At 38.4% G+C, this 27,729-nt stretch overlaps 4 protein-coding genes across 5 annotated transcripts; all 4 read left to right on the top strand.

Moving 5' to 3' along the window:
* The first annotated feature begins 1,799 nt into the window (after positions 1–1,799).
* LOC117662218 (olfactory receptor 4Q3-like) lies at positions 1,800–3,041 on the top strand. The gene has a single exon (XM_034411534.3). It carries the CDS (start codon positions 1,809–1,811, stop codon positions 2,736–2,738), a length of 930 nt encoding a protein of 309 aa, XP_034267425.2. The 5' UTR covers positions 1,800–1,808; the 3' UTR covers positions 2,739–3,041.
* Positions 3,042–9,785: 6,744 nt separating this feature from the next.
* Positions 9,786–12,347, top strand: LOC117662257 (olfactory receptor 4Q3-like). The gene has a single exon (XM_034411578.3). It carries the CDS (start codon positions 9,789–9,791, stop codon positions 10,731–10,733), a length of 945 nt encoding a protein of 314 aa, XP_034267469.2. The 5' UTR covers positions 9,786–9,788; the 3' UTR covers positions 10,734–12,347.
* Positions 12,348–17,683: 5,336 nt separating this feature from the next.
* Positions 17,684–19,778, top strand: LOC132711562 (olfactory receptor 4Q3-like). 2 transcript variants are annotated; one of them, XM_087894480.1, is made up of 2 exons: positions 17,711–18,602; positions 19,682–19,778. In XM_087894480.1, the coding sequence occupies exons 1-2, from the start codon at positions 17,714–17,716 to the stop codon at positions 19,720–19,722; spliced, it is 930 nt and encodes a 309-aa protein (XP_087750606.1). In that variant the 5' UTR covers positions 17,711–17,713; the 3' UTR covers positions 19,723–19,778. The 2 variants fall into 2 exon arrangements, with proteins under 2 accessions (XP_060546911.2, XP_087750606.1); XM_060690928.2 differs by lacking the exon at positions 19,682–19,778 and having other exon boundaries at positions 17,684–18,658.
* A 6,568-nt stretch (positions 19,779–26,346) lies between these two features.
* Positions 26,347–27,288, top strand: LOC117662216 (olfactory receptor 4M1-like). Its single transcript, XM_034411532.3, has one exon. It carries the CDS (start codon positions 26,347–26,349, stop codon positions 27,286–27,288), a length of 942 nt encoding a protein of 313 aa, XP_034267423.2.
* The last annotated feature ends 441 nt before the right edge of the window (positions 27,289–27,729 follow it).

Here is a 27,729-nt window from a genome sequence, read left to right as displayed (position 1 = left end):
TTCTAAAGATATCAAAGAAATCTTTAAAACAGTGAGACAAAATTTGACGTGATGGGTGAAAGTAGTCTTATGGTTTGTTAAAGGGTAGGAGATGCTTCTCTTTGATGAAGAAATCTAAAATGGTGTCTCCAGTCCCCAGAAAAATGTCTCTTCACGGAACCGGTCCCTGGTGCCTAAAAGGTTGGGGACCACTGACTTAGGTGGATTTAACACCTTGAATGAGTGTTACTGGACGATTAAGTTTTCTTTCTATGCTAGATTTCCCTGCTTCTTACATTTAGATCATATCTGTACATATACCTTAGAGCATTACTGAGGGCTCCCAAGAAGCCTTGGAGAGTAACAGATTAACAGAGTTGGAAGGAACCTTGTCGGTCATCTAGTCCAACACCCTGCCCAAGCAGGAGACTCTACACCATTTCTAACAAATGACAGTCCAGTGTCTTCTTGAAAGCCTCCTGTGATGAAGCTGCAACAACTTCAGAAGGCAAGCTGATGGTTGATTGTTCTCACTGTCAAAAAAAATTCTCCTTATTTCTAGGTTGAATCTCTCCTTGATCAGTTTCCATCCATTATTCCTTATCTGGCCATCAGGTGCCTTGGAAAATAGCTTGACCCCCTACTCTCTGTGGCAGCCCCTCAAATATTAGAACACTTCTATCATGTCTCCCCTGGTCCTTCTCTTCACTAGACTATCCATGACCAGTTCCTATAACCGTTCTTCATATGTTTTAGTCTCCAGTCCCTTAATCATCCTGGTTGCTCTTCTCTGCACTTTTTCTATAGTCTCAACATCTTTTTTTAATAGTGTGGTGACCAAAACTGGATGCAATATTCTAGGTGTGGTCTTACAGAATATTATTAATACCCCACTTGATCTTGATTGTATCCCTCTGTTAATGCAGCTAAGGATTGCATTGGCTTTTTTGGATGCCGCTGCACACTGCTGGATCATATTATACTGCATATCATATTGCTACTTATGCTACTACTCTTCATTTTTAAGTTTCCAGACATTTCTGAATTACTAGTGAAAGAGATTCAGGACATGGGTGGATAATTCTCATCTACTTCATTTAATGTTTGGCAAAGGCAAATTGTATGACATTATGATCTCTTCAGAAAAGTGTGCTTCACAAGCTAAATATGACATTCTTTGAAATGTCATATTTAGCCTTGGTAGTACAGTGGGAGCCTGGGTAGTACAGTGATTTAAAGCACCCTGTTATTAAGACCAGCTGCCTGCAATTACTGCAGGGTTCGAATCTCGCCAAGGCTCAAGGTTGACTCAGCCTTCCATCCTTTCAAAGGTAGGTGAAATGAGGACCCAGATTGTGGGGGCAATAAACTGACTTTGTATAAATATACAAAAGGATGAAGGCTATTGCTTAACACATTGTAAGCCACCCTGAGTCTCCGGAGAAGGGTGGCATATAAATTAAAGCAAAAAAAAAAATCAGATTCTTTGTGGTTTTGACCTACAAAAATGGTATGGCTTAATAAAACAAAATTTGGTGTAACAACAGTTGAGAATTTGCTCTCAAATGAAAGTTCTGGCTGCATTCTCAGTGAGGAAGTGGTAGCTACTAAAAATTGCAGAACTATAGTATAAAGAATCCACTGGATCACAGTAACTTGGTCCTCTATAATCTAAGAGAAGAACCAGGGGGAATCAGCTAGTAATAGATATTGAAGTTGATATTACTTCTCTTTGTACCCTATGACACTTTGTTGGTTACTGTGAAAACGTGCTGGAATTGGCAATAGTAAATAATTGTTGTTTGTCTTTGTAAGGTCCTATCACCTTCATGAATGCCTCCAGAGTCACAGAATTCACCTTCTTGGGTCTTTCCAAATCTGGACCAACTCAGCTTCTTCTATCTGTCCTGGTTATGATGTGTTATACTGCCATTCTGTTGGGAAACCTCCTCATTGTATTGACTGTGCATATAGATCCACGTCTTCTAAAGTCACCCATGTATTTTTTCCTAGCTAATTTATCCATCCTTGATACTGCTTTGGGTTCTGTAGTTGTTCCCAAGTTAGCAACAGACTTGATCACCCAAAGCAGGACTATCTCATTTGGGGACTGTATGTCCCAGCTCTTTTTCTTACACTTCTTTGGGGGTTCAGAGATGCTCCTCCTAACCCTCATGGCTTATGATCGCTATGTAGCCATTTGTCATCCACTGACATACACAACCACGATGAACCGTCCACGCTGTATTAGGCTGCTGTGTTTCTGTTGGGTTGGAGGTCTCCTTCACTCTTCCAGCCAGGTGTTCCTGGTCCTACGGCTGCCATTTTGTGGGCCAAATGAAGTGGACAATTTCTTTTGTGATGTTCCACAGGTAGTCAAACTGGCTTGTGTTGATACCCATGTCACTGAGATACTCATGGTGGCCAACAGTGGCTTGCTCTCCCTGGTTTGCTTTGTCATCTTGCTGATCTCCTACGGCATCATCCTGAGCACGCTTCAAGGCCGCTTCAAGAAGAGTGGAGGGAAGGCTCTATACACCTGTAGCTCTCATTTGACAGTGGTCAGCCTTTTCTTCCTGCCTTGCCTCTTTGTGTACCTTGTTCCCATCTTCAGTGCCACTCTGGACAAAGTGTCTTCTGTATTTTATACCACAATTACTCCTTTCCTTAATCCTATGATATATTCTCTAAGAAATCAAGAAATTAAAGAGGCAATGGGACGGGTGAAGAAGAAATGCATTTTTTTCCATTGGTCTTAGAAAAATGGGAAACCATGAGTAGATGCTTCAGAAATCTTTGTGATTTCACAGATTTGCTTTATAGGAATAATTCTTCTTACTACTAAAGGAGTAATTGCAGAACTGTTCAACATACAAGTCCAAATCTCCATATATGGTCACTCAAATCCCCCAAGGAGAAGAAAGTAATCTTTCTCAAAGCTTTTGTTTGTTTGTTTGTTTGTTTATTGGTTTGTTTGTTTAGAAAATTTACATAGTTACTCATGTTACATGTAAAAAACATGGAGTTAATGATGAGGACTATTTAATAAAATCGCTTGTAATCAATCAAAAACAGTATTAAAATTATCATAATATAATAATCAACAGATTGCATACCAAACTCAATAGCACACATCACACATAACTATATTCTGCAAGTAAATAACTATAGGTAGTGCTCGATGTACGACTACAATTGAGCCCAAAATTTATGTTGCTAATTTGTTAAGTGAGTCCTGCCACATTTTACGAATTTTCTTGCCACATTTGTTAAGTGAATCACTGCAGTTGTTAAATTGGTAACACAGTTGTTAAGTGAATTTGGTTTCCCCATTGACTTTGGTTGTCAGAAGGTCACAAAGGGGGAATTACGTGACCTTAGGACACTGCAATTGTCATAAACGTGAGTCACTTGTCAAGCATTCGAATGTAAATCATGTGACCATACGGATGTTGCAATGGTCATAAGTGTGAAAAAAATGTTCACAAGTCACTTTTTCCAGCATTGTTGTAACTCCGAACGGTCACAAAACGAAATGCTGTAAGTTGAGGATTATCTGTATTTGGAAAGTAAGGTTTGTAGGTCAACGTGCACCAAGGCTGAAGTCATCTGTTTTCTCATCAGTCTCTCTTCCCCTACAAACTAACCCAAATGGAAGGCTTTGACATCAGTGTTTTGGGTCCACCAATCCTGGGATCATCCCAATATCATTGGTTTTAAGTTTTGGCCAGTAGAGAATGACTAAATGCCAAAGGCACATGGGACGCTGTTACCTTCCCACCAAACGTGGTCCCTATTTTTCTACTTGCATTTTTTACGTGCTTTCGAACTGCCAGGTTGCAGAAGCTGGGATAAGTAATGGGAGCTTACCCCGTTAACGTGACACTAGGGATTCGAACCACTGAACTGCCCACCTTTCAATCGAGAAGCTCAGTGTCTTAGCCACTGAGTCACCACATTCCTTATTTATACAATAGGCTGACCTAATTTGGATGCCGAAGTATTTTTGATCCATTTTAGGCTGAATCAAAAAACCCACCAGTGAACCTGTGGTTCCTAATAAACCTAAGCAAGGTAATACACCCACCAGGTCTTCTAGTACCCTTTTTAATTACATTTTTGGGTAGATCCAGAAGCTCACAATTATATATTGAGGCCTTCATTGAATCCATGGGGGAAAAAAAAACAATGTAAGAAGGCTATGGGAAATCTTCCTGATGTTCTTGAACTCAAAATCTCATTAACATCATTTGTATAGAAGGAGGCCAAAATAAATGAGAACTTCGGGGTTATTGTCATCCCTCTGGTGGTTAGAGCATTGGGGTAGAGCTAGTGATTGTGAGACTCGATGCTTTGTCTCTTTAAAATCTGTCTTTATCAGAGTTTGTTGCAGCAATCAAATCCAGAAAGCGCACACAGGTAACTGATTCAGCAGGATTCATTAACTTCTCTTTATATATAATAGAACACATGAAAATGAATAAATAATACCAATAGCTGATTCTTCCAATGTGGTAGTAGTTACAAGCAAAACACAGGCAGAGGAGAAAACAGTTTCAGTTTCAATTCTCAGCACAGCACTCAGAGCTAAACACAGCTAAGCCATGCCCAGGCTCCTTACTGTCTCAGCTCCCATTGGCTAACCTTATAACTAAGCCCTATTCATTGGCTGATCTTGTTATCATGTCTCTGCCAGTCATGAATACATTGACAGTCTTCATGCCAGGAACCACATAACCTGGCTTGGCTTAAATCTCAGGGAAATCAGGAGGATGAAATGAAACAGAAAAACTGCTTATATTATTATGTTCTTTTCTGACAGAATTGCCATATAATGTTTAGGATACTTCTTCCTCCATTTTACAAGACCTATTTTATATTATGGGGCATGTGGCTGAATTTGATTTATATTCAAAAAGGTAGTTTATATTGATCTTAAACAACATGTTTGGGCATTGTGAGTCTTCTCAAAGCTGGTGCTCTTCATGCAGAAAGGCTGAGTTCCCTCATTTTACTAAGCCATGGTTTCTTTTAGATGTTGGTTTCCACATTGGCCTAAGTCATTTTTTTTTTAGTGAAAAACTTTTATTAACACTTAAAATCCAAAAATACAAGTTAAAATACCTCTATGACAAAAATGCATCCGTAATAATTATACAATGGCCTAAGTCATTTTAAAACATGTCTGGATTCCTACATGAAAGCCAAAAAAAAACCCCAGCATCACAATACTTTGATCATATATGTGAATTAATGCATGAATGCAGACTGGGGGGAAGTTCCATTTTCAACAAGGACAACCAATGACACATTATTTATTTGTTTATTTGTTTATTTTGTTTGTCAAACATGTACAAGATAACAAGTATAGGTATGAACATAAACATGAACAAAGGAAGTAAATCTGTTGGGTTGCCATTGTTTTGTACTTGCAGCAACAATACATTAACAAGGCTTTCTGAATTATGACTACTTCACCCCCTTTTAAATGTACAGCAAAGAAGGCAAAAGGGATCTATCGTTTTCATTTACTTATCAGATTTATATTCCACCCCCCCCCGCTGTTTATATAGGAGCATAAAGCAACATAGCATTCTTCCCTTCCTGTTTTCCTCCAAACAAGTCAATGAAGAACCATAGGCAAGGAAAAATGGTTGACCCAATATGACCAAGTCAATCTCCATGAAGGTAGACTGGAACCCAGTCAAACATCATCACCATTGTGCCATGTTAGGTCTCATCCTCATCATTGCCATTATCATTCAGTTACAGACCATAAGGGAAAAAAAGAGATGAAAAATTAATAAAGAAAATATATAGCTATTTGTTAACAGGCGTGGGCTGCTGGAGGTTCGCAGGGGTTCGGGAGAACCTCTAGCTATGATTCTGTGCAGTTCGGAGAACCTCCAAATCCCACTCCTATCTGGCCCCTCCCAACCCACCACGCCCCTCCCAAGAGTCCCCACACAGCCCGTTTTGGATGCAAGTAAGTGTAGGGCGCATACGGAGGCTCGGAGAGGGCAAAAAACGGGCCTACTGGAAGTTCAGGAAGGCCGGAAATGGGCCTCCGGAGCCTGGGGAGGCTGTTTTCGCCCTCTTGGAGGCCCGAGGAAAGCCTCTGGTGCCTGGGGAGGGCAAAAACGCACACACACACCCCTCAGTGGTGCAGGAGGCCGACTAGGCCATGCCCACCCAGCAATTGGGCAGAGAACCTCTTGCTAAAATTTTTGAAGCCCACCCCTGCTTCAAAAGATGGAAAAGGAACAAGTAAAGAGAAAATGATATATGGGCTAAAAATGTTGCCTATTCAATAGAGTTAGATAAATGGCAGAAATTATGGAATAGAATTATAAATTAACAATGTCTACTGCACACACAAAAAAATCTTTATAAAATGTTTTATAGATGGCTTTTTCCGCCCTCAAGGTTAGCAAAGATGTTTAAAGATAAATCTGCAAAATGTTGGAAAATCATCGAACACCTGGTTCATACTATCATGTGGTGGACTTGTCAAAAAGTGAAAAAATATTGGACAAAAATATATACATGCCTGGAAAAAATGATAAAAGAACCTATAGATTTGAAACCAGAGACATTTTTGTTGGATATTTTACCAGACAAGTATAACAAATGGAATGCATATTTGATTTTATATGTATTGACTATAGTGAGAATAGTATTTGCACAACAATGAAAAAACTAAGAGATCCCAACAGATGATGATGTGATTAGTAAAATATTAGAATGTACAGAAATGGATAAGCTAACACGTACAATTGAGGAAAAGAAAGAAACTGAATACTTTTTAACTTGGGACTTATTTTATCAATGGCTAGCTTACAAAAATAGGAGGTAGAAACATATGGAAGGATCAATGATATAAGGAAGATACGTTAACTTGGTTAAACTTTTTATTATTATTATTATTATTATTATTGGTTAATCTTTAGTGAGATTCACAGCCTTTGAGGCTGGTTAATAGCTCAGCAGCTCGAGTCCTAACCAAGGACCTAGGAACTGTTAAGGTATCGTTGGAGGATGTAAGCTGTCCCGAGTAAGATGGTTTTTTGTAGAGTCAAAATGTTCAAGTCCGGCAAATTTAGAATTTCTAAATAGCGGGGTAGCCCTTTGGGTATTGCTCCAAGGGCTCCAATTACAATCGGGACAATTGTAATTAATAATAATAATAATAATAATAATAATAATAATAATAATATAATTGATATTACTGCAAGGAATATTATTGTGAACACTTTGATTATTATTTCCTAAAATGATTTTTACCCAGACAACACATTTTTCAATTGAAATTGGAACTTTTGTATGTTATAAAAGAAAATAAAAACTTAATAAAAAAAGGGGGGGAAAAGAAATATATTAAATTCTTGAGTGTTTTCTTTTTTAGCTCAAGAATATCTCCATTAACTTCTGCAATTATGTCTTTTGATTTGGGATTTAGGCACGACCTCATAGGACCCGTTTCCCAAAGGCATGATAGTTGGCCGCTGAATATTTCAACTGTGCTTCTTAGCAGAAGGAAAAGTAGGACTCATTCCATTTTCAGACTGAGTGGTTGATTTTCTAAAGAGAAAAAAAAAGGTAATTATAAATTTCTTCAGACATTTATCTATAGGTATTATCTTTATTAGGTTTCAGAGGTCCCTCTAAGTATTTAGAAAGAACAGGTAATATGGATCTGTTCTGAATTCAGAAAGAGCATAAGTTTTTGGAAGCTAGGTGAACAATGAACAAAGAAATGTTACGTACTACATTTTGAAAGCTTTGAAGGCTAGTTATTTTTTTATTTTTATACTTATTAATTTGGTTTTATTCTCCCTTTATTACTTTATAAGTAACTCAAGGCAGAAAAAAATTCTTAATACTTCTTTTCCCTCCTCCCCTCACAACAAATAACCGTGTCAGGTGAGTAGGGCTGAGAGTGAATGACTGCCCCAAAGTAACCCAGCTATTTTGATGAAAACAGACTGCATGTCCAAATCAGAGTTTAATTTATTTTGGGAAGCATGAAAAAGCTGAAAAATAAGGATATTATTTCTGTATTTCCTATGTGATGATATATTGGGTGATTAGCTTCTTGGCTAATCTTGTTACACAGATCTTTGATATTTTTATTATCTATCCATTCACCCATCCCTCCATCCCTGTCTATCTATCTATCTATCTATCTATCTATCTATCTATCTATCTATCTATCTATCTATCATCTATCATCTATTACAGCTTTGTCTAAGTTGCTCTTTTTACATTTGCAAATATATGACTACTTTACTAAAGAGCAATTTCTCAAACACATAATACTGATTTCTCCCATTTGCACTGTACTACCATATAATTAATAACTATACTGATCTTGACTGTTGTACTGATCTTGGCCAAGGTTATGTCATCTCCATAAAAAAAATGCAGGGATTTATAAGATATATTTGAAAAGATTCTTTTTGATTCTGTCATTATGAAAGTGGAATTGATTAAAAAATAAATGTATTGAATGGAGGGGGAGTTGGGAATTTTCTCTGCATTACAGTAAAAGTTCTGGATTGTTTTGTATTTGGTTGTAAAGAAAGTATAGGCTTCCAAACACTGAAGAACTATAAGGACCTATAAGTTCACCGGAGAACAATAACTATAAGTGAAAAAAGTAATATTCTACATTTAGGGAAGAAAAACAAAATGTACAGGTACCGTATATGTGATACCTTGCTCAATAGTAGTAACTGTGAGAGGGATCTTGGAGTCCTAGTGGACAAACATTTAAATATGAGCCAGCAGTGTGCAGCAGTTGCCAAAAAAGCCAACACAGTTCTGGGCTGCATAAACAGAGGGATAGAATCAAGATCGCGTGAAGTGTTAATACTACTTTATAATGCCTTGGTAAGGCCACACTTAGAATATTGCATTCAGTTTTGGTCACCACGATGTAAAAACGATGTGGAGACTCTAGAAAGAGTGCAGAGAAGAGCAACAAAGATGATTTGGGAACTGGAGGCTAAAACATATGAAGAACGGTTGCAGGAACTGGGTATGTCTAGTTTAATGAAAAGAAGGACTAGGGGAGACATGAAAGAAGCGTTCCAATATCTCAGGGGTTACCACAAAGAAGAGGGAGTCAAACTATTCTCCAAAGCACCTGAGGGAAGAACAAGAAGCAATGGGTGGAAACTAATCAAGGAGAGAAGCATCTTAGAACTAAGGAGAAATTTCCTGACATTTGGAACAATTAATAAGTGGAACAACTTGCCTGCAGAAGTTGTGAATGCTCCAACACTAGAAATTTTTAAGAAGATGTTGGATAACCATTTGTCTGAAGTGGTGTAGTATTTCCTACCTCGGCAGGGGGTTAGACTAGAAGACCTCCAAGGTCCCTTCCAACTCTGTTATTCTAACCTAAGAACTGCAGACCCAGATCGTTGGGGGCAATATGCTGACTCTGTAAACTGCTTAGAGAGGGCTGTAAAGCACTGTGAAGTGGTATATAAGTCTAAGTGGTATTGCTACTTAATATCCCTTGCCACTTGGGCATTTCAACTTAGTCCTCTATGATCTAACTTGAAACAGAACTTGCAGGTCCACCTCTGAAAATTACTGTATTATATAAAGTAACTATAATGTAATGTATATTCAAGTAAATATGTTTTTCTTTGCAATATATGGCACTGTACATTCACATTACTTTTATTCAATTTTAAAGAGTACCATTGGTTCATGTTATCGCTGATTAATAGAAGAAGGTGTTAAATCTGGAGAACTAAATAACTCTTTTTTTTTCCTTGTAAGGTTCTGTCATTTTCATGAATATCTCCAGAGTCACAGAATTTGTTTTCCTGGGACTTTCCAGATCTCGTCCCATCCAGCTCCTTCTGTCTGTCCTAGTCATCATGTGCTATGCTGCTATTCTGTGTGGCAACCTTCTCATTGTATTGACGGTGCATATAGATCCACGCCTTCTGAAGTCACCCATGTATTTTTTCTTAGCTAATTTATCCATCATCGATACTGCTTTGGGTTCAGTGGTCGTTCCCAAGGTCGCAACAGACCTGATCTCCTGTGGCAGGAAAATCTCATTTGGGGGATGTATGTCCCAGCTCTTTTTCCTACACTTCCTTGGATGTTCAGAGATGTTTCTTCTTACCCTAATGGCCTACGATCGCTATGTGGCCATTTGCCATCCATTGACATACACAGTCAAGATGAACCGTCCACGCTGCGTTAGACTCCTGTGTTGGTGTTGGGCTGGAGGCCTCCTTCACTCTGGCAGCCAGCTGTTCCTGGTCCTGCGGCTGCCATTTTGTGGGCCAAATGAACTGGACAATTTCTTTTGTGATGTTCCACAAATAGTCAAACTGGCTTGTGTTGATACCCAAGTGACTGAAATACTCATGGTGGCCAACAGTGGCCTGATCTCCCTGATTTGTTTTGTCATCTTGCTGATCTCCTATGCGATCATCCTGAGCACGCTTCATGGCCGCTTCAGAGAAAGTGGAGGGAAGGCCCTGTATACTTGTAGCTCTCATTTGACAGTGGTCAGCCTTTTCTTCTTACCTTGCCTCTTTGTGTACCTTGTCCCCATCTTTAGCACCAGTCTGGACAAAATAGCATCCATATTTTATACCACAATCACTCCTTTCCTTAATGCTATGATATACACTCTAAGAAATCAGGAAATGAAAGAGGCAATGGGCCGTATGACTAAGAAATATATGTTTGCCCACTGTTTTCAGAAGGAATATAAGTAAGCATTGTTTCCCAGATACAGTAGGGCTCACCATTTCTGACCCAGCTGATTTTGCTGGTAATGTGAATCCCTTATAGTTTAGCCTTCCATTGATGTCTTATGTTCTTAAAATACAAAACAGATTAAGTAGCTGAGGAAAAAAGTCAAACATACCATTAAATAAAGCATTTGATTGGACTGTTTCTCTGTAGTCCACCACAAGGAGAAAATAGGAAAGCAAACCACAAAGCTTTATTAAAATCCAATTTTATTTTATCTTTTAACCAAAAGTGGTAAAAAAAAATATTTTATTTTTTGCTGGTAAGAAAACGCAGAGTGAAATCTTGAATATTCCAAATGGGGTAGCATTTAAACATAGGAACAAACAAACACATTCACAGAGGGCTGCTATAGCAAAGAAGTTCATGAGCTTGCAAATTCAAGATTTACCCCTCTTTCATGTAAACTTTTTTTGGGTAGTCTGCTTCCATTTATAATCAACATATTATAAACTCTGCTAGTGGGAGATCTCCCTACAGAATGCAGTATACAGTCTATTGGTGTCAGTAGTTTTCCGTTACTATGACCACCCTAGCCAATGATATTTGATATTCTTTCACCATGCCAAGGTAACATCACTCATTTTCTTCATTAAATTGCATTTCTAAATTGCCCCAATATAAGGAATAAGTCCCAATATTTTGGCTCCACCATTTCTTGGGTTATGACACATTATAGGCCAAAGCTCCATGCAGAATTGAAGAATGTAGAGAGAAACAGTTTGCTGCTCCCATTAATAATGCCATGAATTTTCAAGAGCCTGGGAACTGATACAAATACTTACTGTGTTTTCCCGAAAATAAGACCTCCCCAGATAATAAGCCCAATCAGGCTTTTGAGCACATGCGCTAAAATAAGCCCCCCCAAAATAACCCCCCCCCAAAAAAATATTTGAACACATGTGCAGCCGGTCCCCATCATTTCGTCTGGTTAGGGTTAAGGAGACAGCTGGAAATCAGGTAAGATGACAAGAAGAGCCCCGTCTTGTTCCATGTGCTCCAAAATAATAAGACTTCCCTGAAAATAAGGCCAAGCACTTATTTCAGGGTTTAAAAAAATATAAGACGGGGTCTTATTTTTAAATTATATAACATATAATTTATGTAATGCCGATATGGTCCATCTCTGAAACTGTACCCCCCAAAAATACAGAGCTTGGGGTTAGATTTGTAGATCAGGCTTACTTTGGGTGCAGATCTAATACTTATATGGTGTTCACACTAGACACTGAATTATAAACTCATCAGTGACAGTGACAGCAAGGATAACATTAATCATGCTTTGCACTGTACGTTAATAGAAAAACATAAGAATATATGCAGTGCCCTGCTGGGTTAGACCCCTTGCCCATCTAGTCCAGTTTATGGTGACCAATCAGCTGCATAAAGAAGCCCATTAGTCTCACAGCAGATGGCCTTTGGAGCTGCCAACAAGGCTAATACCATTGATCCCCATGACTTTCATGAATTGGTCCAAACTTTTCTTGAAATCCCAGCTGATAGCCAGCAACAAATCTCATTGTAGCAACTTCCAAAATTGAATTAAGTGTTATATACATATTAAAAATCCATTTACTCATTTTGATTCCGACAAGATTTAATTTCACTGGGTGACCGTCTTATTCTCACCTCCTTTCTAGATAAAAAAAAAAATCCTCAAATGTTACACCTTTTTTTCATAAGACAGCTGTTCCACTCCCTTGATCATCTTAGTTAGGGGGCACCGACGATCTGGAACGAGCTCCCCCCAGAGATTCCGGATCTGCGCACCTTCCGCCGCGAGCTGAAGACTCTGTTATTTCATCAAGCTGGCCTCGCCTAAATCTTCTCCCTTTTAAGTGCAAATTTTAAATTTTAATGTATTTTAAAATATGGGTATTTTAAATTATGGGTATTAATTCAGCCAAATTTACTTAATTCATTTTATTCGATTTTAAATTTTGTATATGTATGTGTTTTATTTTATGGCTGTTCACCGCCCTGAGTCCTTCGGGAGTAGGGCGGTATAGAAATTCAATAAAATAAAATAAATAAATAAAATAAAATAGTTGTCCTCCTCTAAGCCTAACTTTGCTTGACTTGGGTGGCTCAAATATAATAAATAGATATACGTATATACAATCCATATAAAAACATACCAATAAATGTAATTTGCAGTAATGGACTTCCATTTTGATTTTCCTTTGAAATGAAGCCCAAGTATTAACACAAACACAAACCAGTCAAAATGGTGACACATTCCTATTAAGTATGCTTCTTGAGCAGGATGGAGGTCAATATTCAACATTACCTTCTCATTTCAGAACTCCGTGAGCAAGACTTTCTAAGGTCTAACTACAGGTAGGTCTCAACTTACAACTATAATGGAGCCTGGGATTTCTGTTATATGTCATGATGGTCAAAAGTTAAGACACCCACAAGTTGTCAATGGTAGGCATGCCTTTGCTTTGTGAACTGCACTGTCTTGCTAGTTTCTTATGGCTCTTCTTATGACCAGCGAAGCCCTACATGACTTAGAGTCTGGTTATTTGGGAGTCTGACCCAATTTTACAACATTTTTGTGGCAGTTGTTAAGTGATGCCAAAATTATAAAGTGAAGTCATTGTCTTCAATGGGCATTTTTGTGCCAGAAACCAGAATTAAGTACTTGTTTCTGGCAATAAACATACCGTATTTTTTGGACTGTAAGACGCACTGGAGTATAAGACGCACCTTAGTTTTTGGGGAGGAAAATAATAAAAAAGCTGATTTTTTTCTAATCAGCCTCCCAGAATACCCTCAATCAGCTGTTCCCAGAGGTGAATTTTAGCAACAAGTTCATTGGTTGTGAGCTCTATGCCTTTTTTTCAGCCTCTGAAGCCTCCGTTTCAGAGGCTTTTTTTCTGAAGCTTCGTTTCAGAGGCTTTTTTTCTGAAGCTTCATTTCAGAGGCTTTTTTTCTGAAGCTTCATTTCAGAGGCTTTTTTTCCTGAAGCTCTGTTTCATTGGCTTTTTTTCTGAAGCTCCGTTTAGCTCCGTTTCGCTCCGTTTCATTGGCTTTTTTTCTGAAGCTCCGTTTCAGAGGCTTTTTTCAACCTCTGAAACCTCCATTTTTTTTTTTAATTTGATTTATATGCCGCCCTTCTCCGGAGACTCAGGGCGGCTTACAGTGCGTTCAGCAATAGCCTTCATACTTTTGTATATTTATACAAAGTCAGCTTATTGCCCCCACAAACTGGGTCCTCATTTAACCTACCTTAGAAAGGATGGAAGGCTGAGTCAACCTTGAGATTCGAACCAGCAGTAAATTGCAGGCAGCTGTGTTAATAACAGGGTGCTTTAAACCACTGTAGTACCAAGGCTCTGTAGTACCACTGTAGTACCAAGCTCTTTCAGAGGCTGTGGGGGCTACATTCAGAGTATAAGACGCACCCAGATTTTCACCCACTTTTTTAGGGGGAAAAGGTGCGTCTCATACTCCAAAAAATACGGTAAATCACAATCATCTAACCACAGGATATTGCAAACTGTTGTAAATGTGGGTCAGTTGACAAACACACAAAAAGCAATCATATAACTTTGTGTGGGGGGAGGGTGGAAGAAACCAACAAAGGTCATTTGAACTTTAAATATGTGTTGTAGACGCCTCTTGGGGGTCCATCATAAATGACCAGTCATAAGTTGAGAACTACATGTACTTAACCACTATATTTCTATGTTCAGTATAGGACACAACAGGAACTCATCCTTTATTTATTTGATTTGTATCCCATCTATATTTGTATCCCATTTATATTGCTTCCTCTTCCTATTTTTTCACCCAAGGTACAAGAACCTTGCTAAGTAGGATGGACTGAGAAAGAGTGACTTGTCCAGAGACTTAATGAGCTTCCACTGCTAAGTATAAACTAGAACCTGGGTCTCTCAACTGCCAGTCAAGCCCTTGAATCACTGTCCCACACTAACTCTCATTGTCCCAAACCACAATGTCATTCAGCTGGTTGTACCTAGGAGCACATCAAAACAAAAAATCCATATTTCTGTCTGCTCTCTTTCCTGCAGCAATATCTCCTTTTGCTTTTGCAATTATCTGATTTTGATCGGGGACCAGGGAAGGGCCTCAAAAGACTGACTTTCCCAAGGTTTAATAAGAGGCCACTGAAATATTTCTTATGTGTTGCTTGGGGTGGTAGAGGCAGGAGAAGCAGGAGCCATTCCCTTGTCACACTTGTCCTTGATTTTCCAAAGAGAGAAAAATAAGGTAATCATAGTAGGCTTCTCTAGAAACTCATCTGTGGGTGTGATCTTTATTGCAACTTGGAGGTCTCTCTAAGCAACTAGAATGAACAGATAATGTGAGATTCTCCCACTTGGTTTCAGAAAGAAAGTAACTTTGTAGAAGGTAGGTTAGTCCTGAACAAAGCAGGGCTACTAGTTCCAATTTAATTTGGAGTTGCTTTGATGTGCAGTGAAGACCTTGTCTGTTTTGGGAAGGGGGTTTCAGAAATTTTGTGAACAAGGATTTGTATAAGTTCCATTTCTGCACTTTTGTTATCTTGATTCATCAGTTTCTTGCCATTATGGTGAGATGGAGGGCTACGTGTTACACAAGCATCTGAAATCATTGTTCAGAAACACTCCTTTTATTCTTTATTTATGATTTCCCTCTTAAACTTTCCTTTATCCTTTATTATTTCCTTATTCCCTCAAGGGACCACAATTCTAAAGATGCTATAGGACAGGTTAACAATACATCTTGGGAATTAGAGCTGAGATGATGTCTGAGATAGAAGTCATGGACAGTTAGTGACCCTGAAAATTGGATGGTTTAAAGGTGGACTTTGCTAGAGACCTTAGAGTGGGATACCAATGCATTGTTTTATCCATTTTTGGGGGGGGGGGATATGTCAGGTGCTAGGGAAATCAGAAGATTCAGACAGTTCAAATGAGTTTAAAGGTTTATTGCAAGCTTAAGAACTCTACAAGAATCTAAACTACTAACGGTCAAGGGAAATTAGCAGGAGTTAAGAATAGAAATGAATTCAGGGTGGGCCGGACTTAGATCTCTTGTGGGTGTGCAGGGACTCATGACTGATGATGTGTTTCACCCTTCCCTCAGGCTCAGGCTGGCCATCTCCTATAGAATAGCTATAAAACAGTGTTAGTTTATTCTCTCTCTCTCTCTCTCTCTCTCTCTCTCTCTCTCTCTCTCTCTCTCTCTCTCTCTCTTTCTCTCCCTCCCTCCCTCCCTCCCCCTCCCTCCCTCTCTCTCTCTCTCTCTCCACACACACATGTCATATGTGCCCTATATTACTTGGTGGAATGCATAGGATGATAATGAGTATTCTGTTCCTTCTGTGCTAGTTGCTTTTATTCTAATATCATAGGAATTTATTGAGTTAAAATCCAGTGCAGTTTTAAAAGCAAGAAAGCAAGTAAGTAGCTACCCCAAGGAAGAAAAGAGAAGGCAAATCTAAACATAACAGAGATAGAGAGATAGAGAGATAGAGAGAGAGGGGGTGGGGAGAGAGATTTTCTAGCAGACTTCAGCTACACACCTACTTAGCTGGTGCATAATTCTCCCAACACAATTTGCTGACTTCTGATCATTCAGATCAGATCGCCATACACATTTTTCAAGATTCTGAAAATGATTTGCTACAATGAGTGAGTAAATAAACCTTGACTCTTGTACTTCTATTTGTCTCCTGATCAGAAGTATCAGATTTGATACAGGATCGAGTTTTCAGGATTAAGTCAAAAGTCAGATGAATATCTGATCATCTAGAACTATGTATGCTACACACATGGACTTATATCTAAGGCTTTATTTTTCCAGTGGGAGTTAATTCCAGATCAGCAGACATGATCTATTTAAAGTGTTATATTTTCCCCTTGAAAAATTCCAAGAAATGGGTTAGAAAAAAAGCAGAATGAGGATCTAACTTCCACTCAGTACTTTCCATAGAGCTTCAGAATCAAGTGATTCTTGCAAAGAATGATACCTTAGATGGACTTTGGTTAGATAGGAAAGTCATTTCTTGTCATCCTTAGCTGGGCAATTGTAGGATGCTTTTACTTGATGGTGAATGGTTCCTTTCTATGCTAGATTTCTCTGCTTCTTAGATCTACTGCTGTCATTAGTACTATTAATTTTTTAAACATCTGGAGATCTCTGAAGTACTGGTGGGAAAGATTCAGGAGATATCTATTTATTCTGTGTTTGAGAAGCTACTGAAGTGAGATTATCTGTGATCTCTCCAGAAAAACATTCTGCTTCATGAGCTGCATGTGAAATGATTCGTTTTAATTCTCCCATTATGAAAATGGAATACATTAGTGAATAAATTAATCTATACTGGATGGGAGCAAAATTTAGAATCTGCTTTCAGATTTAGTGGAAGTTCTGGCTTCTTTCTCAGTGGGGAATTGGTAGCCTTCCAAAGATTGCAAAGCATCTACTCGCCCATGAAAACTCAAGTTTCTATGAACTGGCTTGAGGTAGACATGTGAAAGGCATTCTGGAAGGTGACTTGTAATAGATATTAAAGTTAACATTGCTTCTCTTTGCACTATGTGTCATCATGGGTTCATTTTATTTCGAATTTTTCATTGATCCATGTTATCAACACTGTCAAACTATTTATTAAGTCTGCACTACTATTAATTTCATCGTTCCCATCACCCATGTCCTTCTGATTTATATTGACTGTTTCCTAATATGATTTGATCGCTTATTTGTACCCTATGACTATCATTAAGTGTTATATCTTATGATTCTTGATGAACGTATATTTTCTTTTATGTACACTGAGAGCATATGCACCAAGACAAAATCCTTGTGTGTCTAATCACACTTGGCTAATAAAAAAATCTATTCTATTCTATTCTATCAATAAACTAATAAGAGAAGGTGCTGAAAGTTGTAACTACTCTTGTTTCTCTTGCAAGGTCCTGTCACCTTCATGAATGCCTCCAGAGTTGCTGAATTCACCTTCTTGGGTCTTTCCAGATCTCGACCCATCCAACTCCTTCTATCTGTCTTGGTCATGCTATGTTATGCTGCCACGCTGTTGGGTAACATTCTCATAATATTGACAGTGTATATAGATCCACACCTTCTGAAGTCACCCATGTATTTTTTCTTAGCTAATTTATCCATCATCGATACTGCTTTGGGTTCAGTGGTTGTTCCCAAGGTCGCAACAGATCTGATCACCTATAGCAGGACCATCTCATTTGCGGGCTGTATGTCCCAGATCTTTTTCCTACACTTCCTTGGAGGTTCAGAGATGCTCCTCCTTACCCTCATGGCCTATGATCGCTATGTGGCCATTTGCCACCCACTGACATACACAACCACAATGAACCGTCCATGCTGCATTAGACTGTTGTGTTTCTGTTGGGCTGGAGGACTCCTTCACTCTGGCAGCCAGGTGTTCTTAGTTCTGCGATTGCCATTCTGTGGGCCAAATGAAGTGGACAATTTCTTTTGTGATGTTCCACAGATTGTTAAACTGGCTTGTGTAGATATTCGAGTGACTGAGATACTCATGGTGGCCAATAGTGGTCTGCTGTCTCTGGTGTGCTTCATTATCTTGCTGATCTCATATGCCATCATCTTGACCACACTTCAAGGACATTTCAGAGAGAGTGGAGGGAAGGCTCTGTACACCTGCAGCTCTCATTTAACAGTAGTTTGCCTCATTTTTGTACCATGTCTCTTTGTGTACCTTGTCCCCCTCTTTAGTACCAGTGTAGACAAGCTGGCTTCCATATTCTACACAATAATCACTCCTCTTCTCAACCCTATCATATATACCTTAAGAAATCGAGATATGAGGGAGGCTATGAGCCAAGTACAGAAAAAATACATTTTTCCTGTTGTTGCACCACAGAAGAAAATATGAGGAATTGGACAACAAATTCTTGGGCAGGGCAGGGCAGGGCTGATGGCTCTTTTTTGTTATCTTTTCTGAATACTGCAGGTGAGTATTTCTTGATGCAAATAAATATGCAGATATGGCAACCCATACAGTTTTTAAAATCTTAATCTGTACAATTTTAATGCTTTAATATTTTTATTATTTTTCTATTTGTTTTAGAACCTGTCCTGAGTCACCTTACAGGGTAGATGGGTGGCATAAAAATTTAATAAACAAACAAACAAATAAACAACAAACCCAGACTCTCAGATGGAGCAGATTCAGGGTTTTTAGAAGTATTTTTCCTCCTTGGGGCATTAGAAATTAATCATGAGCAAACTGTTTGCTAGAAGTCACCACAATTTCTAAAATATATTTTATTTAATCACAATATTGATATGTATGTAGAATTATCTAGGTGTTACAAATGATATCTTAATAACAATTATTCAATAAAACAGTATCATTTATCTTTACTTAAATGTGTAATATTATCTATTTGTACCATACAAAGAAAATGCTTATAAATTGTTCTATAGGTGGCATCTACCACCGGCGCGAATTTCTAAAATGTTTCCTGGCACATCTCCACTCTGTTGGAAATGTAAAGCGCATAAAGGGACATATTATCATATATGGTGGTCATGTTCCAAAGCTAAAAAATTCTGGAACAATATAAAAATGCAACTAGAACAAATAATAACTCAAAAGGTGCCATTAAAGCCAGAAACTTATTTATTAGGAATACCTACAAGCAAATATGAAAAAGAAATAATATATTTAATAACACACATTTTGACTGCAGCAAGAATTATATACGCACAAAATTGGAAACAAGAAGAGGTCCCGACTCAAGAGAAATTAATATCCAAAATTATGGAATGCGCTGAGATGGATAAACTTACCAAGGAGATCCAAGGAAAAGAAGAATCTGAATATTATTTAGTCTGGCAAAAATGGTATAAATGGTTAGAGGGAAGTGAAAAAAGAAGAGAAGAAGAAAGAAAGAGAAATTGAATAAAAGAAAAGATATCAATAGAGTAAAATAAAGTTTTAAATCAAATGAAATTTAAGAAAGAGACACGAGATATCAATAAAATAATATCATTATATAAGGTGAGAGAAATATTGTATATTGAAGAATATAGGATATTGATATTGTAACAATTCAGATATTATAGGTAGATGTTATAAAGATGATGTTTGTTGTAAATTGTTTTACTTGCATTTATAAATGTATTATGTGGTTTCTTAAATTAATAAAAAAATTTAAAAAAAAATGTGTAATATTCATTTCTTCACGTACATTTCCTGGCAATCCGAGGCTGCATTAATAGAGGAATAGAATCAAAATCATGTGAAGTTCTAATACTATTTTGTAAAGCCTTAATAAGACCATACTTGGAATACTGCATCCTGTTATGGTCACCACAATATAAAAAAGTTGTTGAAATTGTGGAAAGAGTGCAGAGAAGGGCAACAAAGATGATTACAGGGGTGGAGGCTAAAACATACAAAGAACAGTTGCAGGAATTTTATACGTCTAGTCTAGTGAAAAGAAGGGCTAGGGGAGATGTGATAGCAATGTTCCAATATTTGGAATGAGCTCCCCCCAGAGATACGGAGGATCCCGGATCTGCGCACGTTTCGTCATGCTCTCAAAACTTTCTTATTTCAGCAGGCTGGCATGGCCTAACTCTCCCTTTTAAATTTTTTAAATCATTTGATTTGTTTTATAAATTGGGTGTTTTAATTTGTTTTTTGGCCAAAATATTTAATAATTTTAATGGACTTTTAATGTTTGTAATATCTGTATTTTATCTTGGCTGTTCACTGCCCTGAGTCCTCCGGGAGTAGGGCAGTATAGAAATTTGATAAATAAATAAAATAAATAAATAAATAAAGTGGAAGTGCTCCTGCAAAGACAAGCAGGTCAAACTATTTTCCAAACCACCAGAAGGCAAGGCAAAAAACAATAGATGGAAACTAACCAAAGAAAGTAGCAACCTAGAACTAAGGAAAAATTTCCTAATAGTAAGAGAAATCAACTAATGGAATGGCCTTCAGAAATTGTGGGTGCTCCAATACTGCAGGCTTTCAAAAAGAGACTAGACAACCGTTTGTTTGAATTGGTATAGGTCAGGCCTGTCAGACTGGTGGCCCGGGGGCAGATGCATCATGCACAGGCCACACCCACCCCAGCTCCACAAAAGCAAACAAATGTTGTGATACGTCACAATATGTCACGTGACATGATTGAGTTTGATACCCATGGTATAGGTGGTCCTGCTTGAGCAGGGGCTTGGATTTTAGATGACCTCCAATGTTCCTTCCAATTCTATTATTCTTTTTTAATTCTATGTTGACATTTTGCTTTGGAACACCAAGAAAAGACTTATTGTCTATGGAGACTCTCAGTCATCCAGGTCATGGTTGTCCCAAAGATGCTTTTTCAAGACGCAACTGGACTTTCAGGTTTTTCTTTGAAGACGTTTTGCTTCTCATCCAAGAAGTTTCTTCAGTCCTACAGCACAGTTCCAAGAAGGCTCCATACCAGGGGTGAAATTCAAAATTTTTCCCTACCGGTTCTGTGGGCATGGCTTGGTGGGCATGGCAGGGGAAGGATACTGCAAAATTTCCATTCCCTCCCCACTCCTGGGGGAAGGATATTGCAAAATCTCCTTTCCCACCCTACTCTGCCAGAGGTGGCATTTGCTGGTTCTCCGAACTACTCAAAATTTCCACTACTGGTTCTCCAGAACCTATTAGAACCTGCTGGATTTCATCCCTGTTACACACCCATTTGCTCAGGTGACCCTGATAACACTGGTAAACCTCCAGGTGACCTTAAGGACTCACTAAAAGAATGCAAATGACCAGCTGTCATTTGCAAGGAGTATAAATCCTTCCATTCCCCACCATCCAGTCAGAGCTGAAGAAGCTTCTTGGATGAGAAGCGAAACATCTTCAAAGAAAAATCAGAAAGTCCAGTTGCCTCTAGAAAAAGCACCTTTGGGACAAGAAGAGACTTCAAATCCATGAAGTGGGTTATCATGCAATATCTGAATCTTTGACTCTAACAGACCTTTCAGAAGATGCTTCACCCTAGATGCCAAGGATAATTTCTTTGGAAGGTCATTCCATAACTATGGGGCCATTCCCCAAAGGTCCTGTTCCTCATGACACTCTGAAGTTGTTTGTGTGTTTGTATGTGTCTGTGTACATCAGGGGTGAAATTCAGCAGGTTTTGACAGGTTCTGGAGAACCGGTAGCGGAAATTTTGAGTAGTTCAGAGAACCGGCAAATACCACCTCTGGCTGGCCCTTGAGTGGGGTGGGAATGGGGATTTTGCAGTATCCTCCCCCTGGAGTGGGGTGAAAATAGAGATATATTTTTTTTAATTTGATTTATATGCCACTCTTCTCCGGAGACTCAGGGCGGCTTACAATGTGTTAAGCAATTTTGCAGTATCCTTCCCCTGCTATGCCCACCAAGCCACACCATGCCCACCAAGCCATGCCCACAGAACTGGTAGTTAAAAAAATTGAATGTCACCACTGGCGTCCATGTGTGAATATATGCCTCAAATCAGTTTTGACTCCTGGGAACTACATGGGCAAGTCCGTAGTGTTTTTTTTGACAATGTTCTCAGAAGTCATTTGCTATTTCCTTCCTAATTGGGTCAAAGTCACGCTATTGGCTGCCATGTCTAAGGTAACACTAGCTTGGGCATCCCTTTCTCTCAGGGATACTCAGCTCAAGACAGAATTTTCTCCAGGCCAGATCAAGGCTAACACGACTTATACATCTCATATCATGATAGTAACCTTGAGTTTTGGTCCTTGCATCTATATTTATCCCCATCCCTTCTACAGCTTTCCGTTGGATAAAGCAGCTTCTGTTCTCTACACAGTCACCACACCTGTCCTGAATCCCTTCATTTATACCCTGAGGAACCAAGTTTTCAAAGTGGCTTTGGAAAAGCTCAAGGGAAGACAAGGAAAATTTACTCTCTGTCTCTAGACATGTCCTTTTCATTCAAGAAAGTCCAATCACTTTGATTAAAATGAAATGAATGATAACCTGTTTCCCCCAAAATAAGACCCAACCAGAAAATAAGCCCTAGCATGATTTTTCAGGATGCTCATAATATAAGCCCTGCCCCCCCAAAAATAAGCCCCAGATAAGATTGTCAGTGAGATGGATGGATTTAGTACCATATTTCCCCCAAAATAAGACCTAACCAGAAAATAAGCCCTAATGTGTCTTTTGGAGCAAAAATTAATATAAGAGCCAGTCTTATTTTTGAGGAAACATGGTACATATAGATCATGGGAGTGTTAACAGCCAATACTTGTACTTCCACTGCATGAAAAGTCATTGGGATCCATTTAAATTATTTTCTATTTGCCAGTAAAGTGAGCAAGAAGTATTATAAGCTGTGGAAGTTCCATTCCATTTTCCAGCATGGCTGGTTGGAGAATTCTGGGAATTGACATTCACATGTCTTAAAGTTGCCAAGTTAAGAATCTGTGATGTAGACATCCTATGCACCAAATCAAGGGAGCTGCTGCTTATCAAAGTGTTTGCTTTTCTAGTCAGAAAACCTGTTACCAGACCCTGATTTTTTTTGACACCTCAAGCTAACATGATTCTCTACCTATAAGGAAAGCTTATGATTGAGTATAGATGCAGCATTATTAGAAAAGAAGGGTGTATATTGTCCCTGCTCTCTTCTTAATTGTCACTGAAATGAGTTACTTTCTCACAAATCCAGAGGCAGGGAAGAAATACATTTGGCTTACAGAGTTATATACATGTATTTATTTAGTCTTTTTCAAACCAATACACTTGAGGCCCCACATTTGCCCTTTTCTATAATTGGAAGGAAAGAGGGTGTAATGGTTAGGGCATCAGGCTAGACACCAGGAGACCACAAGTCCTAGACCCACTTGAGGCCATCTGGGTGACCTTGGGCCAGACACTTTCTCTCAGCACTAAAAAGAAGACAATGATAAACCACCCCTGAAAAACCCTTATATATTGTATAAGGCCCTTAGTACTGTTCTTGCTTCCAAATATGGTGCTAGAATCCAGGGCTTTGTTTTACAGATTACCTAATTCCTTCCTAAAACAACAGTTAAATATAAGAGATGTAGATGTAGATGTAGACTTGCAACTATTCCCTTCATAGTTTTGAAGGGAATAGTTGCAAGTCTTTATCTAATATTGCCAACTCAAATCAGGAGCTGTTTTCTAGCTTCTCGTGCAAATAGTCTTTCTTCCTTCCTTTTCTAGTCCCTTTTTATCTGGATCCCTAAAACTGGAAAGTGAAGCTGAGAGTGGAACACTTCCTTCAAGGCCATAAAAATATAAACATGAAAAAATTGTTTGTGGTCCTATAACTTTCCCACTAAGGACTTCAGTCTGAGAAAGGTCATTTTGGTTTTTCCAAGGTTAGGACTGGTCAAGGATATTTTCGGCTTTGCTCCTGAACTTTCCCTTGCGGCATAGTATTTGTATGGTTACCATGACAAAATAACAGATTAACAGAGTTGGAAAGGACCATGAAGGATTCCTAGTCCAACCTCCTGTTCAATTGGAAGTCCCTATAGAATTCTGGACAAATTTCTGTCAACAGACAACAAGGAACAACACATCAATGTCTTTTAATCTCAGCATATTGTTCACAGACCCTTCATATTGTTCAGCTATGAGTATAACCTTTAGACTTATCTGGGGACATCCTTAAAATTTTGTCTTCTTCATCCCTCAAGGGAAAGAGGCAAGTTGCACTTTTAATGATTCCCCACAGAATTCACCTATCTTTTAGTTGTGTACTGTGATTCCTTAAGTGTTGCCTGATCCCAGATCCTTCAGCTATTATGTTGTTGAATTTTATAGCTCAATCTATATGTTGTTGAGAAGATGATCCTCCAAGAGCAGCAGATCCTTTGTTGGTAGAAAGGAGTTGCTCTTCAACTTTGTTGCTGGTATGTATTATTAAAGCTTTGTTAATCACAATAAATGGATTTGTGACATCAAATTATCCATTGATATCAGATACTCCTTTATTTTCTGATAGCAGTTTACCTCACAGAGAATGTTCCTTGCATGCAGTAGGAAATAACTGGCTTTAAAAGTTGCATTTCCACAGCTACCTAATAGAACCATCATGCTATTATTTAATTTTGAATTTTTCTTCTAGCATCTTTAAATCAGTAATGGGAATTTTGCCTTGAAGAAGAAAGTATGTGTGGGGGTAAGTTGAACATAGTATGAGAAATATATAAGTTATCAATAAAGGTAATAATAAAAAGATCATTAGGAATCAAGATTAAGGACATTTCCAGATATAACATTTCAGACAAAATAAATAAATTTAGAAAAAATGGCTCCTGGTTTTGGACTAGATGTCTGATTTAAGAACAAATCAAGAGTTATTGGGATATCAGTAACATAGCAAAAAAAGATACTGAGAGAGATAGGAGGATTTTTTAAAAAACTACAGCAACTACAGCAATACATGTTGTGGCATAATGAGTATTATAGTTTCAAAAGGAAGAAATACCAGGTTGCAGTGAAAATGTTTGAATTTTTCTCAGTATGAACTGAGATAATTTTTCTGTCTTCTCCTGGTGGATGAGGTTATCCAGCATCTCTTTGCAAGATTTTGTTATGTTATTAATTAAAGGAATCAAAGACTCAGAAAACTTTTGCATGTAAAATTTTAGTCCTGCTAGCATCCTTTTGCAAAGGGGAAAGAAAAGACTAAGAAAGAGGCAGATCACCTTACCTCCATTATAATTTTGGAAAATCATTTCATTTACCACAGTATTTCATCTACGAAGGAGGCTCTGAGTAGGAGAAATAATGGCCTAAATATTCAGGATTTTTTATTTTAAAAAGTGGCTTAATGGTTACAGTTAAAAGTAGCCATTAATGGTAAGAATTTTAGAATAAAAAGTTGGAATACCTCAGCATGAAATGGTTTTTCATGATGAAAACCAAAGATATAAGATTTTGCCATTATTTACTTCACTCTATAGATTAATATCTATATTAAATTAAATTAGATTAATATCTGGATTAAAAATAAGTGCTGTATTTGTTTATTTCCCAACTCTAATCCCTCCCCATGAAATAATTGCCTTATTCTATGACGGTATTATTTAACTTTAAATCAGAAGGCTATAGAATTGCAAATATAATGAGAACTTTAAATATAATTGGGGGGGGGGTTGTCACAATTCTAGCCTGTCATCAATGTTTATTGCAATGTTTAAAAACTGAACTGCTTACTATGTCCTATAATATTGTCCTTTTCTCTTTTTTTCTTCCCCTCCTTTTCCAATGTTTCTGTTTGTTGTGGGGTTTTTCTCTCTCCCTTTATTTCAGTAAATGTTTCCCATCTTCTAGTGAGTGTACCTTACCTAAAGTAGTGGAAGGTAAAATTATTGGAGAAATATGTGAATAATTCTGTCCTTACTTTATGTCAGTCCTTTGACTTATTAATTCAGTTGATCTGTTTCTTATTTCCCACTCTTTTCCCCACCATTTCTTCACTTTTCCCTGCTCCATTTTTCTTTTGTATCCAGAAAATGAACACTGGAACAAGAGTGGTTGAATCTGTAATGCTAGAGGCACCTTCTGCCCCATCTCACCCACCATCTATGGGAGTGAAGAACAGTTCTTACGTGACTGAGTTCATACTGACAGGTTTATCTCATGAACGTGACATCCAACTCTTTCTCTTTGCTCTCTTCCTCATCTTTTACCTCATTGTCTTACCAAGCAATGTGCTGATCATTATTACCATTCGAGGAGATGCACATCTCAACTCCCCCATGTATTTTCTGTTAGCCAACCTGGCTTTTTTGGACATCTGGTATTCCTCCATCACTGCACCCAAGATGTTGGTTGACTTCTTCGCTGAGCGCAAAGTCATTTCTTTCGGGGGCTGCATTGCTCAACTTTTCTTCCTCCATTTTGTGGGGGCTGCAGAGATGTTTCTGCTCACCGTCATGGCCTACGATCGCTATGTCGCCATCTGCAAGCCTTTGTATTACTCAGTCCAGATGACCCGAAGACTTTGCAACATATTAGTGGTGGCTTCCTGGATTGGAGGTTTTATCCATTCCTTCATCCAGGTTATGCTAATTATCCGCCTTCCATTCTGTGGGCCCAATGAACTGGACAATTATTTCTGTGATATCACTCAAGTGCTGAGGATCACCTGTACTGATTCCTTCATGGAGGAGATGGTCATGATCTTCAGCAGTGGCCTGATTTCTGTGGTCTGCTTTGTGGCACTCTTGGTTTCCTACGCCTTCTTGCTCACGGTGCTAAAGAAGAATGTGGGTGAATCAGCTAGCAAGGCTCTCTCCACCTGCTATTCTCACATCACCATTGTCATTTTCATGTTTGGTCCTGCCATCTATATCTACGCCCGTCCTTTTGATGAATATGCACCTGATAAAGTGGTCTCTGTCTTCCATACCATCATATTTCCCCTTCTCAACCCCATTATTTATACCCTCCGGAACAAGGAAATAACTACCGCCATGAAAAAGATGGTTCTTCAGTACCTCCTCTGCAGAAAATATGAAGGATGATGTCAATGAAAATTCTCAGTCATCCAGGTCATGGTTGTCCTGAAGGTGCTTTTTCAAGAGTCAACTGGACTTTCTGGAGCTGAAGAAGCTTCTTGGATGAGAAGCGAAACATCTTCAAAGAAAAACCAGAAAGTCCAATTGCCTCTTAAAAAAGCACCTTTGGGACATATAAGATTTACCCATTTTGTGAATTTATAAATTGCATTCCTGTTTACCAGGCTGATAGTAAATAGTACTTAAAACTCTGTGAAAAACCATGCAACAATCTGCTAAGCAAGACAAATATCTTGTCCACGTTGTGCCCTATTTTATGACCTATCTTGCCACAGTTGCTAAGTGAACCATTGCAATTGTTAAGTTCGTAACATGGTTGTTAAGCGAATCTGGCTTTCTCGTTGACTTTGCTTGTTACAAAGTTCCAAAAGTGATCACAGGACCCCG

Source organism: Pantherophis guttatus, chromosome 4 (assembly GCF_059756535.1).
Source record: "Pantherophis guttatus breed Tessera chromosome 4, ASM5975653v1, whole genome shotgun sequence".
NCBI lineage: Eukaryota > Metazoa > Chordata > Lepidosauria > Squamata > Colubridae > Pantherophis > Pantherophis guttatus.
This window is presented reverse-complemented; position numbering and strand designations above follow the sequence as displayed.

What these genes read in the sequence shown, in the direction of transcription:
- LOC117662218 (XM_034411534.3), top strand. Translation starts at nt 1,809, where the DNA reads ATGAATGCCTCCAGAGTCACAGAATTCACCTTCTTGGGTCTTTCCAAA.
- LOC117662257 (XM_034411578.3), top strand. Translation starts at nt 9,789, where the DNA reads ATGAATATCTCCAGAGTCACAGAATTTGTTTTCCTGGGACTTTCCAGA.
- LOC132711562 (XM_060690928.2), top strand. Translation starts at nt 17,714, where the DNA reads ATGAATGCCTCCAGAGTTGCTGAATTCACCTTCTTGGGTCTTTCCAGA.
- LOC117662216 (XM_034411532.3), top strand. Translation starts at nt 26,347, where the DNA reads ATGGGAGTGAAGAACAGTTCTTACGTGACTGAGTTCATACTGACAGGT.